Source organism: Amphibalanus amphitrite, unplaced genomic scaffold (assembly GCF_019059575.1).
Source record: "Amphibalanus amphitrite isolate SeventyFive unplaced genomic scaffold, NRLGWU_Aamphi_draft 000554F_arrow, whole genome shotgun sequence".
NCBI classification, from domain to species: domain Eukaryota; kingdom Metazoa; phylum Arthropoda; class Thecostraca; order Balanomorpha; family Balanidae; genus Amphibalanus; species Amphibalanus amphitrite.
Window position 1 is genome coordinate 149,883 of NW_024882048.1, and position 15,776 is coordinate 165,658.

General features: G+C 55.9%; 1 protein-coding gene across 11 annotated transcripts in view; it reads left to right on the forward strand.

The window, feature by feature from the left end:
- Positions 1–15,776, forward strand: part of LOC122393804 (partitioning defective 3 homolog B-like) — a 77,559-nt gene that overhangs the window by 30,131 nt on the left and 31,652 nt on the right. For all 11 annotated transcript variants that reach the window (XM_043390191.1, XM_043390200.1, XM_043390189.1 and 8 more), the window contains 2 exons: positions 3,744–3,947; positions 12,766–12,846. In XM_043390191.1, the coding sequence (XP_043246126.1) occupies positions 3,744–3,947; positions 12,766–12,846 (285 nt within the window). The remainder of the gene's footprint in view (positions 1–3,743; positions 3,948–12,765; positions 12,847–15,776) is intronic.

The following is a 15,776-nucleotide window of genomic DNA, read 5'->3' on the forward strand; positions in this document are numbered from 1 at the left end:
TGGGGTCGCTGGGGACGCCCCTGCCTTGGGGCACAACCAACTCTCCTCGTCATTGACGTCACAAATTCCTCACCTGATGACGTCACTGGTCACACAGCACAGCTTTTATTGCCGTGACTGGCGGTGTGCAGTGCTGCTGTGTTTGCTCACTGGCTTCTGTGGGTGTGTGAGGGTTGCTTACGAAGGTTTCCGGGGACTCTTTCGCTGACTCTGATCTTGCCGAACTGACTGGGTTGTTACTCTGACCGGCGGGTGTGGCCGAGAGTGTGCCGTGTCAAGGTGATCGGGGTGCGGCGGTCAGGTGCCGGCCCGGTTCGGCCCGCTGCCCGCCTGTCCGACCGGCCACAGCGATATGCCAGTTACCGTGGGAATCATGGCACCGATCGTGAGGCGCGGCCCAGCCCGACTGCTGCCCGCTCTCAGGATGGGAATGTTGTGCGATGAACCGGCTGATCTATGTAGGTTACTGAAGGAATTAAAGCTGATGGTTGCAGTGAACGACAGAGACAGCGATTCGACAGAGAGATGTGATGTGGCTCAAGCATCAAATATCGCTTTCAAACGAGGTATACCAAACGATCGGCTTTCAGCCTGTTTGTCAGAATAGCCTGCGTGAGCTCGCTGTTCCATACCCCGTTGATACAACACACAATGGGAATGCACAGTGCACATTTCAACATGCCGTATGTGTTGTAACAGGCCGTGCCGTGCCTTGACAAATTTTGCCGTGTCGTATCACAGCGCGCTATAGCACAACTTGCATTGTCCTTTAGCATGTCATGCAGGGTGATATCGTGCCTTGTGGACATGCCTGGGACTCCCCACCACCCAACACCCCCTATCCCTGCCGGGGACGGTCTGGTGTGCGGCGGTGCCGGTCCTTTCGGGGCGCACATCGGTCACGGTGACACGCCACGCGTCGTGTCCGCACCGCGCCGGACATGTGCTGTTTGTTACTGCAGCGCCCGCGGACATGCGAGAGCCCGGCGCGGTCGAGTCAGCAGCGGCTCTGGTGGTGTGGGGAGATGGGACGATAGGGCACGGCGGCTGGCGGTTCGGTAACTAACGGTGCGACTGGTAACCGTGTGGTGCGGCTGGCAGCGGCCGGGCCGGGCTGTGGTGTGTGATCTGGGGTGGGGGGGGGGAGGGCAGTGTCTAGTTGGGAAATACAGCTGTTATTTTTTGGGCGCTCCGAGGTTCACCTGTTTGACCGAGCTAGCTATATTTCCATCAGCCCTTGATAAGGAGATACTGATCTAATGTCTTGCCGGACGCTAAGTATGTATCTTTCACGCTTTGGTTGTGTTCTATCAGCAATACTGGCGTCTTACAGTTGACCCAGTGAACCGTTTTTTACTTTTATCTACTGTGACCGGACATTTGGCTTGCGAAATTGATAATGGCCTGTGAAGACTTCACCCACGATCGGGTCCTTTCCCTTTGTTCCAAATACCTACGTTTAGTGGCCACTAAATTTTAGCTCCGCCGTTTTTTCCATTGGTGACATTCGCTATCTCTGTCCAAGCTGAAGTACAATGGGCCGTTTATTTTAGCCCCGCCACCTTCTGTCTAAGTCTTCCAAGTACGGGTGTCGCGAGTGGGAACAATGCTGTGCGTGCTGGGATGACGTGTTGCTAGGGCATTCACTAGTACCCGTCTGAGATCGGCGCCAGTTTCTGGTTACTGTGTGAGGAGCCGTCTGTCCAGCGGTGATTCCAATTCAGCCCGCACCGTATTGTGATGTCTGGTGTAGCTTTTTCACTGGTGGAGCGCTTTCAGTCCGAGTTTGACTTCTTGACAGTCATGCATTTGCAATTTCAACTAAAAATTATGCATTTCAAAAACAAACTTATGCCAACAAAGTTGCTGCTTTAGTAATCCTTCCGATGGTTTCTGAGTGGGCTCAAGTTTAATTAGCAATCCAAGGTGTGTTGATTTAGTATTGACTGTAATCCCAGTGCCTGTTCAGTGTTCATTTAATGAATGTGTTTGTTGTTGTCTTCCAATCTGAATAACGATCCGGTTGATTTAGCCGGTAACGGGTTTTTTTCCTCGGTGTGGCGAGGGTCTCTCCCATTATTCACGATATAGCGGCGGCGTCACCGGCTCTAGACTCGACTGATCCAGGCGGGACAGACGCCAAACTCGTGGCAGCGCCAAACTTTCCTACAGTGCAGTGGCCGGCACCCATCCGCTGCGCTGGCTATATGAGCCGGGTTACTTTCTATCCAGTGTTGTCGCTTGATGTGATCGAGTATTCTTTTGTGCTGGTTGACGGAATTATGGAAACATCGGTGATTTTTAGAGCATGTCATAATTGATGATCTACAGTAAACCTTCGCTCACCGATAATGTTAGCTTTCATGCAAAAGCCCATGCAAGAATCCCATCTGATAAAACCAAATACCGAGTTCAATTGAAAACAACAATACCTGACATGAAAGCCCGCCGGGCCGGCGCACGCACGCTTTTTACCGACTGGTTGGCGCGCGTGGCCTTTCACCCGTCGGTGGCTATTGTTGACGGCCGTGCGCGATTCGCCAGACGTGGCCGTGGGCCGTGCTGGGTCGGTTGCTCCCTCTCCCGTTCCCAGGGGTACAGCCCGAGGGCGCTCCGCGGGCGGCCGTGGGAGGAGATCGGCTACGGTTTTTGTGCCGGGTGCAACTGCTGACTGATGGCTGAATGGTGTTCCCCGGGCGGCCGCCGCTGGGCGCCGGTTCATTAGCCCGCAGAAGGAAAACACTCGGTCCGTCCGTCAGTCTGTATCCGTGCCCCGGGCAGACGTGAGCCGAGGTCAGCCGGCGGGCCGGTCCGGTCCGACTGTCACGGAGTCCCGTCACCGGGTGCCGCCGAGCGCGGCCTATATGGCGCGATCGGTGAGGCCGTGTTTTCCACACGCCAGGTCCGCCGAACGGCCCGGCAGATCGCCATCGGTGACGATCGCCGCGGCGCCGCCGCACGCGCCCGTCCAACTATGGGTAATGACGATGAATGGCCGCGAATTTATGGTTATGAATGAATCCATCTATCGCCGAGGTGAATGCCAGGTAGCAGGATTGATTTTAGGTGCTTTTTCTTCTTGTTCTTTTGTGAGGCGAAATGGGGATGGAGTGTTGTATCTTGTTTGTGAGTGGCCTTGCGGGGTTTCTGGGTGCGTCGTATTCTAATGCGAGCCTGCGGTAGCTGTGGGGTTTCGTGTCATTCGCACGCCCCGCATTCGTGGTCTGATCTGAGCTTAACAGCCGACCTTGCGGGAGTTCCCCGAATCTCAGCCGCCTTGGCGTCTGCCAGTGCTGCATGCAATGAAGCCCGAAACCCAGATAGCCAAATGTAATATATTTTCGTAAATACTGAATGAAATCGAAAGTTGAATAAGTACTAGTCAAATATGGAACACTTTCCATGATGCCCTCGAGAGCTGCTGATGAACGAATGTGCCTTTCAATGCTAGCTGGTCTTCTGTTTCTGTAGTCCGGGCGCCCAAAAACCCCAATTCATCATCATCTGTTGCTAAAATATGCTCAACCACTTGATATATTTCAGTATCCTGTTTCGAGACAATGCTCCTTTGACCGAGTAAATCTCATACGTGTCATTCCTCCCACTTCCCAGCCTCCGTATCGACCCCATGACCAGCACTATGCCACCGGACACCGGTCTCCTTTTCTCCTGGTCACGCGCGCTGCAGACCGCCTCTCCACCGCCCGTCCATCTAACCGGCCCGTGCCCTCTGCTCCTTTCAGCCCAACGACTCGTGGGTGACGGTGCACTCGCTGAAGACCTCGGACGGCGGCCTGCTCGACCCTGACGACCGTCTCAACGATGTGGCCGACGACCGGGAGCAGATTGTGGCCGTGTTCGAGGAGCGGGATGGTCGTAGCGGGCCGTACGGCAACGGTGACGGCCGCTCGGCCAGTCCGCCCGACGGCACGCGCAGTCCCGTACAGGTGAGAGGATGGGGCGAGGGAAGAGGGGGACAGACATTGGAGAAGAGGGCTCGAAGAAGAAGATCGGGTGTTTGGAGGGAGGGAGCTCAAGGCGGTGACGTTCCCTCTTGACCCGCTCTGACGGTGCCGATAGCGTGACCGTCCCCTGGTAGTGAGTGTTTGGCCAGAGTTGTTTGGCCGCCCCTCAGCTACCGGCTCCCACGGACGCTTGACGGTCTCCTCTGTGGATTTTTATCTCACCCACACGCACGGTACGGGGTAGCAGCAGTGAAGTTGGTGGGGGTGGTCGTGAGGAAAAAATGCGCGTTTTTGTCTACCACAGTGGTTGTTCTGATTCTGATTTAGCTGTTGCTGAGGACATGGCGTCCGTGTGGTGCGACGATTAAAAGTAACAGCGCTGAAGTTTGTGGAGCCACCTTGTTTAGCTCCTTTTGTAACGGTTTATCACTTTGAAGAAAGCCCGATTAAGCGATGTTGGGGAATGAGGAAACGTCCACAACTGGATGGGCTACTGGTGACATAAATCGTCTTATTCGAATGTCCTGTTTCATGACATGCTAAGTGCTAGGGAAACTTTGAGCTTTCATTTCATTAGTTCTTAATTATCGTTCATTATTTTGCTGTGAATTTTCTCTTGCAACTTGGCGCAAGCAACTTGTCTCTAAAAGTTGTTTTCTGAAAGTTGCTTCTGATAGAAAGCCGTAGAAACTCTGGGCAAGTTCCAACGACGTCTCCTTTCTTTCGGCGCTGTCTCCGTAAGCTATTGATTCATGTGCCGGATGACGGGCCGCGGTCGGGGAGTGACGGGTAACGATGGGATCGCCGGAGATTGTGGCCGAATTCTCCGGAGATTGTCGACAACTACCTTGAATTGGCCACCAAAAATGCGGACAGGAGTTGCGGCGGCAGCGGCGAGCGAAAGTGCTCGGGGCGGAGACCACTGGGGCCGTGTTTGTGTGAATCGCAGTGAGCTCTGTAGTAAGCCGGCCTGGCGATTGTCGTGGAGTGGTGGTCTCTGGTGACAGGCCGGCCGCAGGAAACCCTGCGGTGGCCGTCTCCCTGAGCTGTCGACGTGTCGGTGTGGGCGTGTGAGCTGCATGGAACCGCAGCGACCGCCTTGGCTGCACTGATACCATCGCTGTGGTGTTGGGTAGTTTTCTTGCCTGGGCAGGTTTTTCGTTTGGGGCCATTGATGCGGGTTTGGTCGTCCTTGACCAGTCGGCCAAACTTGACAGCCAAACCACGCTGGCCTCAGTTCACTGCAGCATCGGCGATGCTGTCATGTTTCATCAAAGGCGTGCTTTTTTATCTGCTTGACTCGACCCAGACTGCTAAGTGCGTTTGGAGTATGGACTAAACTGTCATTAGTTCCGACGCTGACACGAAGTGAACAGCGCTCTGTGCTCGGTCTGCCTGCTGGTCAGCCGGTCAGCTCGCAGTTACTGCACTACCGGGCCTTTCACCGGCCCAGGAGAACGTTCGTTTTACAACAGCGAGCCGGCCGACCGCAGGAAAGTAGCCACTGCCGTCACCGCCGGCCGAACTGATCGACCGCGTCCAACAGCAATGGCCAGGCGTGCGGGTTTATTATCGCCAGACCCGCGCCGGTCATGCAGTGGCCGCTCGCTGGGCTGAGCTCACCGCGGCGGCAGCGAGATGGAAATCGAATCAATGCCAGACCACGATGGTCATCGGAGTGGAGTTGCAGATGGAATGTGGGTCACGACAGGAAGAAAGCGTGGTGGATCGGCTCCGGCCGCGGGATCAGTTGGGCTGTGTGCTCTGATAAGATCGAACTGGGCTGGACGACGGGCGTGGTGCGTCCCGGGGCCTACCGAGCCGACCGGAATCACACGCTGCGAGGAGGAGGAGAGAAGGAAGTGCGGGTGTTTGGACCGAACGGAAATCTTACAAACGGTCCGTTGGACGTGTGTTTGCGGGACAATGTATACAGCGTGTCGAGCAAATCACTGTGTCGGGCTGGCAACAAAGTTCGATCACCCCTCACCGGTCAGTCCCCTGCCCCCCTTCCCTGCTGCTAGGGGACACGACCGTCCCGCATCCAGTATGGGATTGGGTCAGGTGAGGGCAGCGGCCCTGCCAGTACCCTGTCGCCGAGCCGATGGCATCGCCCCGGTTCGGGCGAGCCCCGATCTGTCGTGCCAAGCTCCGCACGGAGTTTCGAACCGGTTTAACATGTCATGGACCGGGGAGTGGTAGCCTACCGGGGAGCCCTGGTATCCAGTGGTCTTGATTGTTGGTATAGAGACCGATGTATACTGTCGCTGTATAGTATATACAGGGTGTCCGGAAAGTCCTGGCGCTTCTTTTGGACGCCGTGTAACGCGCGCTGTGATTATTGGACATTCAGCCAATCATCACAGACATGACCCCTCGTTGATTGCTCAGCCAGGGGTCGTGTAAATATGACCTTGAAATCGTTTTCAGTGATGGGTAGATGGGCGAAGATGCGCCTTGTCGCTGAATGCCTGCGCGCGGCGGCCGGGTGCGACTTGAACGAGGCGCGAGTTGCAGCGCGATGCGGCGTTTTTCGATGAATGGTTTAGCAGGTAAAGGTTTATTTCGACTCGGGAATTCCTTAAAAAATATCCTCAGACCGTTTCGAACGCGATATGGGAACGGAGCAGCATTTCAGCGCGGCAATCGAAGAAAGTGCGGGGGTCTGATGGACAAAAATGTCCCATCATCTTCGTCAATGTCGAATAAATGAATAACAGGCTGGCCCACGAGGGGTTCCTGGACAGCCACATCAACCCGAGGGTCAAGACGACATGCCCTAAGGGTCACTTCGCATTTCAACAGTACAGAGCACCCTCCAACAACGCCGCCGCCATTCAAGCTAAACTGACAGAGGAGCTTGCCGGGCCAGATCACCGTGGCGAAATGAGATTAGGCCGCCTTATTCTCCTAACCTGACCCGCTCGACTAAGGCGTGCTACGCGTTTTGTAGAACAGGATCTAGGCCATTTCTCACCCCAACCTGGAGTCGCTGAAGACTCGCATCATGACAGCATGGGAGGACCTGGAAATGCCCCGCATCGTCAAAACCCGCAGACGCTTCCTCCCCTACGTCGAGGCCGTCGTCGGCGCCGACGGTGGTTACATTGAATGAGCACGTAGCGGAAGCATGTGGCTTGGTGTCCCTGGTCGTTGTTTTGATCCATTGATTAGTATCTATGAACCAATGGCATTTGTTTTAGAAAATGTTGAAAAGCGCCAGAACTATCCGGACACCCTGTACTGTCGTATACTGTCGCTGGCAGACGGAATGGATTCCGTTGGTTACTGAGGGCGTTAGTGAACCTGTTGGGTGACTGGTTTCGAACGCTCTCGTCGACGACTTTCGCCGGCGAGCTTTACAGCTTTACTGCCTCCATCGGTATGGGCCCGACCCGAATTAGTCGCTGTAACTCGGGAATAGCCGGCCAGTGAAGCTCCTAGCAGAGGCTGTGTTGAGACATGAGAGCGCTCAGCTCGGATACATGCTCCGTCGGACGGTACCGTCGAACAGAGTCCGTGTTCAGACCGACCGCTCGTGGCCGGCGGACATTGCGGCACCATAAACCGCGGTGGTGCGTGCCGCGTCAGACCGACTCCGGTTTATACCTTCCCGCCGGCTGTGCTACGGTACAGACCGGGATGGCCAGAGACGGACGGCTCCGTGGGAAGCTCACCCATGTCCGTCCGCCGGCGGTCCAGACTCAGGGTTCATCAGCGGCCGGCGCGTGGCGGCCAATGCGCGCCTCACGGCGGGGGACGAGAGAGCGTGGCCAACCAGACGGGGTGTGATTAAACTGGTAATTACCGGCGGTAATTAAATGTGCCGATCGTGCTGATACCACCCACGGCTTTATACAGATACCATCAGTCGCCACCCCACAGGTGCCGGCTTTGAATAGAAATGAAAAGCGGATACTGCCGTCACACCATACTTGGCGTGACTTAAATGCGTTTCCGCGCCGCAAAATGCTCATTAGAACCCGCTTTGTCACTTTCAATAATGGGTGGCACGCGCCGTCCCTCCCAGGACTCTGTGAAGGTCATCGAATCGTGCCCGCCCCTTCCTTGGAACTGGCCCGGTCCGTGCTGCTGCGACCGGGCCGGCTCTGCAGCTCAGCTCAGAGCCGACCGATCCCCTTATGGGAGCAGGGTCGGGGTGTGCCGGCCTGGCAGTCACCAGGCCGGACTGACCAGGTTCACTGACTGGTCAGCCCGGCTGACCGACCGGCTGGTGAGATGACTTCTGAGGATAGGCGTTCTGCTGAGCTGGAGTGGATATTCATTATTCAGTGTCCATAAACCGCGTACTGGATGTACGAATCTTTGTAACCTAGACATATAGCTGTTCACTGTTCAGGTCTGGCTTTGCCGGGAGGACCTGCGTGCTGGATTTGAGAAGCCCAACCAGCTCTCAACAGAAGTGGGAAGTTTTTCTCTAGTGTGACCACTGACCAGCTGGTCTGACTGTGCGCCGGCTGTAACCATTCGGTGGGAACCGCCGCCGTCTGGGCGGTGCTGCAGGAAGAGCTCGCTGGCCGTGAGACGATGAGCCGCCGCGAAACGGTACTGGTCGGCGTGAGGGCCAACCGGACGGCTTCTGAACGGCCGGCTGGCTCTGCTGGCGACTGAGCTGCTGTCGCGACAGCTGCAGCTGCTGCTGCGACAAAGGTGGTGTCACGGCGCCACTAATCCCTTGTTACATCTCGTCGTCTCTCACGGTAGCTTAGCTGTGACTTGTCTGGCGTCTGATAGGCTTTTCTCTGCCTTTTCGGTGTCACTGAGACTTCACTGCGGCCTCGTTCGAACTCGATATGGTCGTCCTCTGGTCCTTCTCATTCTGGAAAGGCGAGTGCCTGGGGCGTCGGCCTCATCTCTCAATCTGCGCCAGTTTACGCCACAGTCGGTCAGCCGCGAGCACTACCAACACACATACACACACAGCAGCCTGCGGGGAGGAGAGTCGACATCGAGCTTCCAGGCGTGTTGACGAAATAGTCGAGTCGTACTACTGCGTGGCCCCGCCGACTCCGCCGCCGTCACCCCGGGTGCCGCCGTTTAGCGACAGATTTCCTCCTGTTGCCCGCAGCGTGAGACGGCCTCCTGTCGAGACACCGGCGCATACCCGCTTCACCCGACAGCCAGAATCGTCCACCAATCAACGTTACGCAAACGGCGCCCCGCTGACGACGCTGGACCCGCCGGCGGACGATCGCGTCGAGTGTTACGGCTGCGGAGACCTTCGGACTGTTGGAACTGTCGGCTACACGGGGACTTGGCAGGGGCGTGCTGCCGGGAAGCCGTGTGTAGAATGCAGTCAAAGTACTCAACGCAGTGACCTCGCCAATCATCACTCTCCCCGACTCGAAGTAGCACTCCGCGGTTGACCGCCTCCGCTGCCGATCACCATGCCGTTTGCCACCGCTAACCGGGCGACACGCGACGGTAACGGCGACCATTCCGGCGCGCCGGCGGCGGTGGTGTGACCGAGCTATCTCCTCGGGGCGTTCCCGTCCGACCGCCACGCCCGCCTGCCAGTCAGATGACTGATGGGCTACCGACATGGTCTGAGGGTGTCCCGGTATTTGTGGTGACCTGGCTGGATATTCTTGTGATGTTATGTTTGGGTCTCAAGGTGAAGTGGTCGAAGTTTTCCAGAAATTAACGCTTCAGCTGTTTGCTGTGTTTTGGTTTAAGCCATGGAACCACTGCCATCCAGTGTTCGCAGCTCTGCTGGGTCGATGTCCGCGTTGTTCGCACCTCATTTCTGCCTGGTCACTGGTCAGCTCGACCGCCGGCCATTCTGCCGCCTTCCCGGCTCCGTGACGGCACCGGCCACGGCCGTGACCCGTGCCAGTGGGCCGTGACATTCCGTGACGGTCAGCCGTCACACCGGCTGCCGAGCCGTCTTCCCTTCTCTCACCACCATCACCTCTTTCCCTCGCCACCACACGACTGAGCTCTTTGATGGACCGCCGTCCGACCGTTGATGATGGCCGACCTTGCGCCGTTCCGGGTGGCCGCGCTGCTCCTCAGAGCGGCTAACCTCCGTCCCGACTCGCTCTGTTTGCGGCCTCTCTGAGCTGTGGTGAGTGGCCCGCAGTTATCTGACCGTCTGTCGGTGGCCGGTCCGTATCGGCTGATCGTGGAACGGAGTGGTTTGGAGATGCGGGAGAGCTTTGTTACTGAACTGTCAATGCGGTGAGCGAGGATTTGAATGGCCTGTGGGGCTTCCTGGTTTGATGTATGGTTAACCCGATAGGATCAGTGATTTTGAGAAGTATTCTGGGATTTGATTGTTGTACTTACTGATCGGGCTGAGTTCTGCATTTACTATGTGCCTTGTTTCGGCTATTTTGCCAAATTGTTTTTTTTGGGGGGGGGGGAGGGGATGGGCAAGACAAGCTTTTTCGAGAACTATCAACGCCGCCTTCACTCCCATGTCTACTAGGCAGGACCCCAGCTGGTGTTGATTAGTGGCTGACTTCTCCCTGCCGCCCACTCTCCAGCCTACGGGCATGTGTGTGACCTTGTATTACTGCAGTGTCGGCGTCTGGGTCTGCCCTCCCGAGGACATCCCCCGACCCTGCCCCATCCGCTAATGAATCGACCCTGCAAGACAGACTGGGTCATGCCACCCGAGCATCCTAAGTAGATAATCTTGAGATTGCATCATCAATCTTGAAGCAGATGCGCCATTAAGTGGTGTTATAATTCAGGGTCGGCCGCCAACTGTTATAAATCCCCAGTGAGGGCTGATTGGCGTGTGGTCTGATCGTTTTGGGCCGAGAGTATCGCCGGTTGTTGGCGCTACCCTGTAGCCAGGGGGTGGTTTTGTCCGTTTTAGTGTCTTTGGAGGTCCGAGATACCCTGCCGCGAACGGTGCCGATGGCTACGGCCGATAGTCGGGCTGACTGAGTGACCTCGGCCCAGTACGAACCGGGGCGACTCACTGCGTCACTGGCTTCATAGTCGCAGACACGGACACGGGCCCAGTGACTTGACCGTGATGCAAAACTACCCGTGACGGAGACGGCAGGGAGCCTCAGACTCCGCCGGCCCAGTCCGAGTCGCAGATACCTGCGCCACTGCGTCTCCGACACCTGCGGCGCGTGTCGCGGCCCAGATCTGACCGAGATGCGGTCCCTGGATCAGTCCATCGGGCAGCACGTGCTGCTCAGGGCCGGCGGCGGGAGGCGGCTCCTCGGTCACCTCCGAACAGCATACAGAACAGCCGTGACACGACATGTGTGTTGTTGGGCTATTTGTATGCCCGGATCCCCAGCGGGCGATGGACGGGCGGCGGTGGCGGCGCCGGTTGCTGTGCGGTTGATGAGAAGTTATGGTTGGTTTGGTAGAGAGGTGGCGCGGGGCTACACAGCCGAAGACGGACGGAGAATAGTGGGAATTTGTGGGCACTGAGTTTATGGCTGGATCGCTGGATGATACGTGGCTATGGGAACAGGGTGTGAGATGTGTCCTGTTGGTTCTTCTGGACGCGCGCACAAAAAGCCGACTGCTCCCGGCGCGATGTCACCGTCGCTCGTTGCGGCCGCGGGCTTCATCTCCCCTTCCCAGCAGTATGCTGTTTGTCTGCCCCGATGGCTTGTGCTCATAATCGTAAACCGGCGGGGTTATATTAGCCCGAATCGCGTTTTTATGTGGCATCAGATAAAAACGATGAGAGATTATAGTTGATTGGTCTGTTGGCCTTATTTTCTGGTTTGCACGGCTGAGATTGGATGGCTGCCAAACATTTTTTCGTCGCTGTTTGCTTTTCATTGATAACGATCCCGGCGTAGCCATTAATTGACATGGCGTTTTTTGTGATGTTCTCTTCTCTTCTCTTCTCTTCACGATCACCTATGACTTCTCTGACCAAACTGTTAATCAAAATACCTCGCTCCTCCCTGCTTCCTTTTATATCATGCCTTTTCCGCTTCGTGCCGGATGTTTTCATACAAAGCGCGATTTAACCGTGAAGTCACGTTATGTAACACTAGCACCGTGTTTGGCTCTGACCGCGACCTGCGGCGCCCCGGTCAATGACGCCTCTCGTTGACGGATAGCGGCTGACGTCATCTCTCACCGGGCCTCCGAACCGTGTCCCGTCCGTCCCGGCATCCGTGCCATGCACTCAGTGGGAGGTCCGACTCCTAGAGATCTCCCCGCGCCGCTGCCGCTGCCACCGACAAATTCCGTGACATGGCCTACAAATATCACGCCGCGGCTAATAAACATCGTCCGACGGCGGGCACTTTGTCTTTCGGTTTGTCGCTGTCGGTTCGTGGGGCCGTTTTTCGAACGGTGGCACTAGAGTGACACCGATCGGCGAGGAAAAACTCGTGAAAGCGCGGTACCACGGCGCACATTCCTGTACCCGGGGCTTGGATATCGGTTTTCGATAGCCGATTGGAGCAGTGCTATCGAACTTTTTTGATGACACTGCCCCAGTGTAGTGAATGAGTCATGGAAAATGTGTGATGGTTGTTGTTCAAACGGACCGAGATGTGCATTTCCATAGAACGAACGTGTATCGAAGAGCAGGTTTGCTGCAGTCTGCACTGATGGGTACGAGTGCGGTGTATCCCCTCCCCTCCCCTTTGAATGAGCGCATTGCTAGGATGTCACGGGGAATCATGACCACGGTGTGTTCCTCTGACTCGTGCGTGGACATTCTGCGACGCGTGCCGTCTGCTTCAACCTGTGATCTTCCGTGACATGCGAATGTGTTGCTTTGTTTCGTAATCACGCAGTTATGACGCCTCTGATCACAACTGATGTGTGTCCTCTGTTACAGAACGGTGACCACAAGTTCCAGTCGTTCTCCCGGGTGGATATTGAGGTGACCGGCGAGCAGGAGCACACCTGTTCACTGCAGGTAAGGTGACCGGGTCACGGGCCGAGGGAATTGAAAGGCAGGTGGTTGAGTCCGGTGGTGTTTTCTTGTATTGTTAAGTTTTGCTACTTTAGCCTGAGAAGTGTTTTCTTTTATTATGTGTATTGTGTGCATCGTGTACCCCGTGCCGGCGCTGGGCTCGCCAGCCGGCCGCCGAGCAGAGCCGCCGCGCCGCTCTGCGGCACAGCCTGCGTTCAGGGGCACGCGTGCCTCGGGATTGGCCGGTTGAATCACGTGGTTCGAGCTGTAGTCGAGTTAGGTCGCGGCGGTGCGCGGGGAGTTGGGGCTCTAGCATTGGACGCGGCCGGGTGTGTCGCTGGATCGCAGTGGAAGGATCGGTCTGCCCGGCCGTTTCAGAAACTCAGATCCACAGATTCATGTATAAACGGGTGTCTGAAAATCGGTAATCGGTCTGCCTGGCTGTCTACCGGGGTAAGGAGGCTCGTTTATACATGCGTCTGCAAAATTAAGGGATCGGTTTGATCTGCCGGTCTCTGTGACAGATTTGGACCCAACGCACCAACTTAACCATTTCACTTTGTATCCGACACCATGTCGGCTTGAAGGGCGGTATTTTTGGGGTAACCCTCGAGCATATCTTCTCGGGATTCATTTGTCGCATAGGTTAAGGGTAGAACCGGCACTGCGGCCGTTTCTCCGCTGGCGATTGGTGGCTCTAGAGTCTCTGACAGTGGGCGTTGTTTTCTGGTGAGTGAACTGGTTTGTCTGGTTTTCTGGTTACTAAAATACATCCTCCTGGTGTATTTATACACTCTTTGGCTTGGAATTGTAACATGTATATCATATGGCCGCAGCCGTTTATATTTTGCTTGCGTGATGTTGATATGATGTGACAACGTGGTGTCGTGCCTTGGTACATGGTTTTGGGAATTTTTCTTAATGTAATAATGCCTGTTTTTTTTTGTGACGACGACATGACTTGTGAAGTACAACGTGTGCTGTGACAGTAGAGATGTGAGACGACATCCCCCACCAGACTACCGAAGGTCACGGCGGCCGGCTGTATTCTGGAGCCGAGTCACACGCTGTCTCGGACATGCCACAGATGCAGACCGGCATTGTTAGGAAACTCGCAGGAAGTTGTTATTTCCGCCTGGATCCAACAAACTGTGTCCGCCATTCATGTAATGTTGCAGCTCGCACTGTCACGTTGTAAATGTTGCACGTTTAGCGCCGTACCAGACAGGATGTTCTGTTGTCTGTAATTCCGGCGCTCGTTTGTTGAAACACCGAGATTGTCATGGCTGGATTCTGGTGAACTACTATCGTCCGTCACACGTAAAACACTACTTAAAACGGGCGTGATGGCTACCCTCACCTGGCCATTCGTATGAATGGGCGGCTTTGCCGTTTGATCAGGGTTGTGTCATGATATGGACCAGTACCAGCTCCGTGTAAAAGTAACGATCTGAATCCGCCCACCTGTCGTTGTGGAGCTATTGGTGCCAGTTGTTGATGCACCGCACCCACGTCTAGCTCCTTCCAAAAGCCAGGTAGTAGCAGACGGAACAGGACCTTAGCGGTAGGCTAATCAGGGTGCCTGTAAAAACACATCTTCTCGCTGTGGTTTCAGATGGATATCTCGGCTCATTTGCACTCACCGTTACTCCGCTAGCCCATGGAGACTGGACTGACGTTCAGCAGTTCGATGGCCCGGAGACGGCTCGGCCGAGATCCGTGTCGATTTCGACGGACGATAGTCGACATTTGGGCCTGTCTGTTTGCTCATTTGGGCCAGCGTTTGGTCGCGGCATGACATACAAACGGACCGTTTTCCTATCTGGCGTCAGATCCTGTCTGTCCTGTCGGTCGTGCTGTCCGTCCTGACGACTGTGATTTCCATTCAAAGCTCCAGCTGAGCTCCCCTGTAGCGACTGTACGACTGTAGCGACTGGGGGTGTTTGAAGGGCAGGAGTCGCTGGTGGTTTGTAAGTCAGTATCACTTTTGATTCTGGTGACGCTGATGGCGATAACGGTGATGGTGACGTTGGTCCCACTGGTCCTGGCGGCTCCGAGTTTCCGCAGCAGTTTTCTCCGCCGCTCCGCCAAGGTCACGCCCCGTCCTGATTACGGCCGCCCCGCTGCCTCGATCCCGCCGCTGCGGCTGCTTTGCATGCCCACCAGTGGATGTCAATGCCAAGGGGAGGGCCGCGACCCCGGCCGCCGGTAACCGACTCATAATATGGGCCCGACCCGACCCGGTCCGGCGGGCACGGGGCACGCGCGCTGACTGCCAATGTCACACAGGCGGCGCACTGGCCGACCGCGCGCCGTGCGGGCTCATGTATGAACATCGATCAGGGCAACTGACTTGGAGCCGGGGCTCGTTATATGCACCGCCGCGTCCGTAGAAGGGCTCACTCAAACGGCTATCTGCGGTCGCGAACGCTGTCAGCGGAACTGAAAACAGCCCGAAAAGTACCTCGATATCTGTCGATCTTGTAGAAGGCTATTTTCCGTGATAGCCAACTTTGCTGTGGAAGTCTCATGTGAATTCAGACTCTCCTCCGTTATTACTGTTGTCATATTGCATCTCGTTGCGGTGCCCGCGGCGGCGGGTAGCGGGTCAGGCCGTTAGTATCAGACATCTGGTGGTGACCGTCGGAACTAATGGCTCCAGCCACCCCGACAATGGCCCTCCTGTCCACCGGAGCGCGAAAAGGACCGGCTGTGAAACGAGCGGCCGCTGTCATCTGCCGTAATGGCTTCGTGTACAACGCTCATGATATAGTGTAACATGGCTCTGTTTTATGCCGAATAGGATGTGGGCATTCATCCATGGAAAACCGTTCACTATAAACTACTCGGTGACGAGATACCTGTTCATTAATTGACGCCTCCTCTTCAACTACTCTCCTTTGGCCGTCTGCACTGTATATTTTATAACGTAG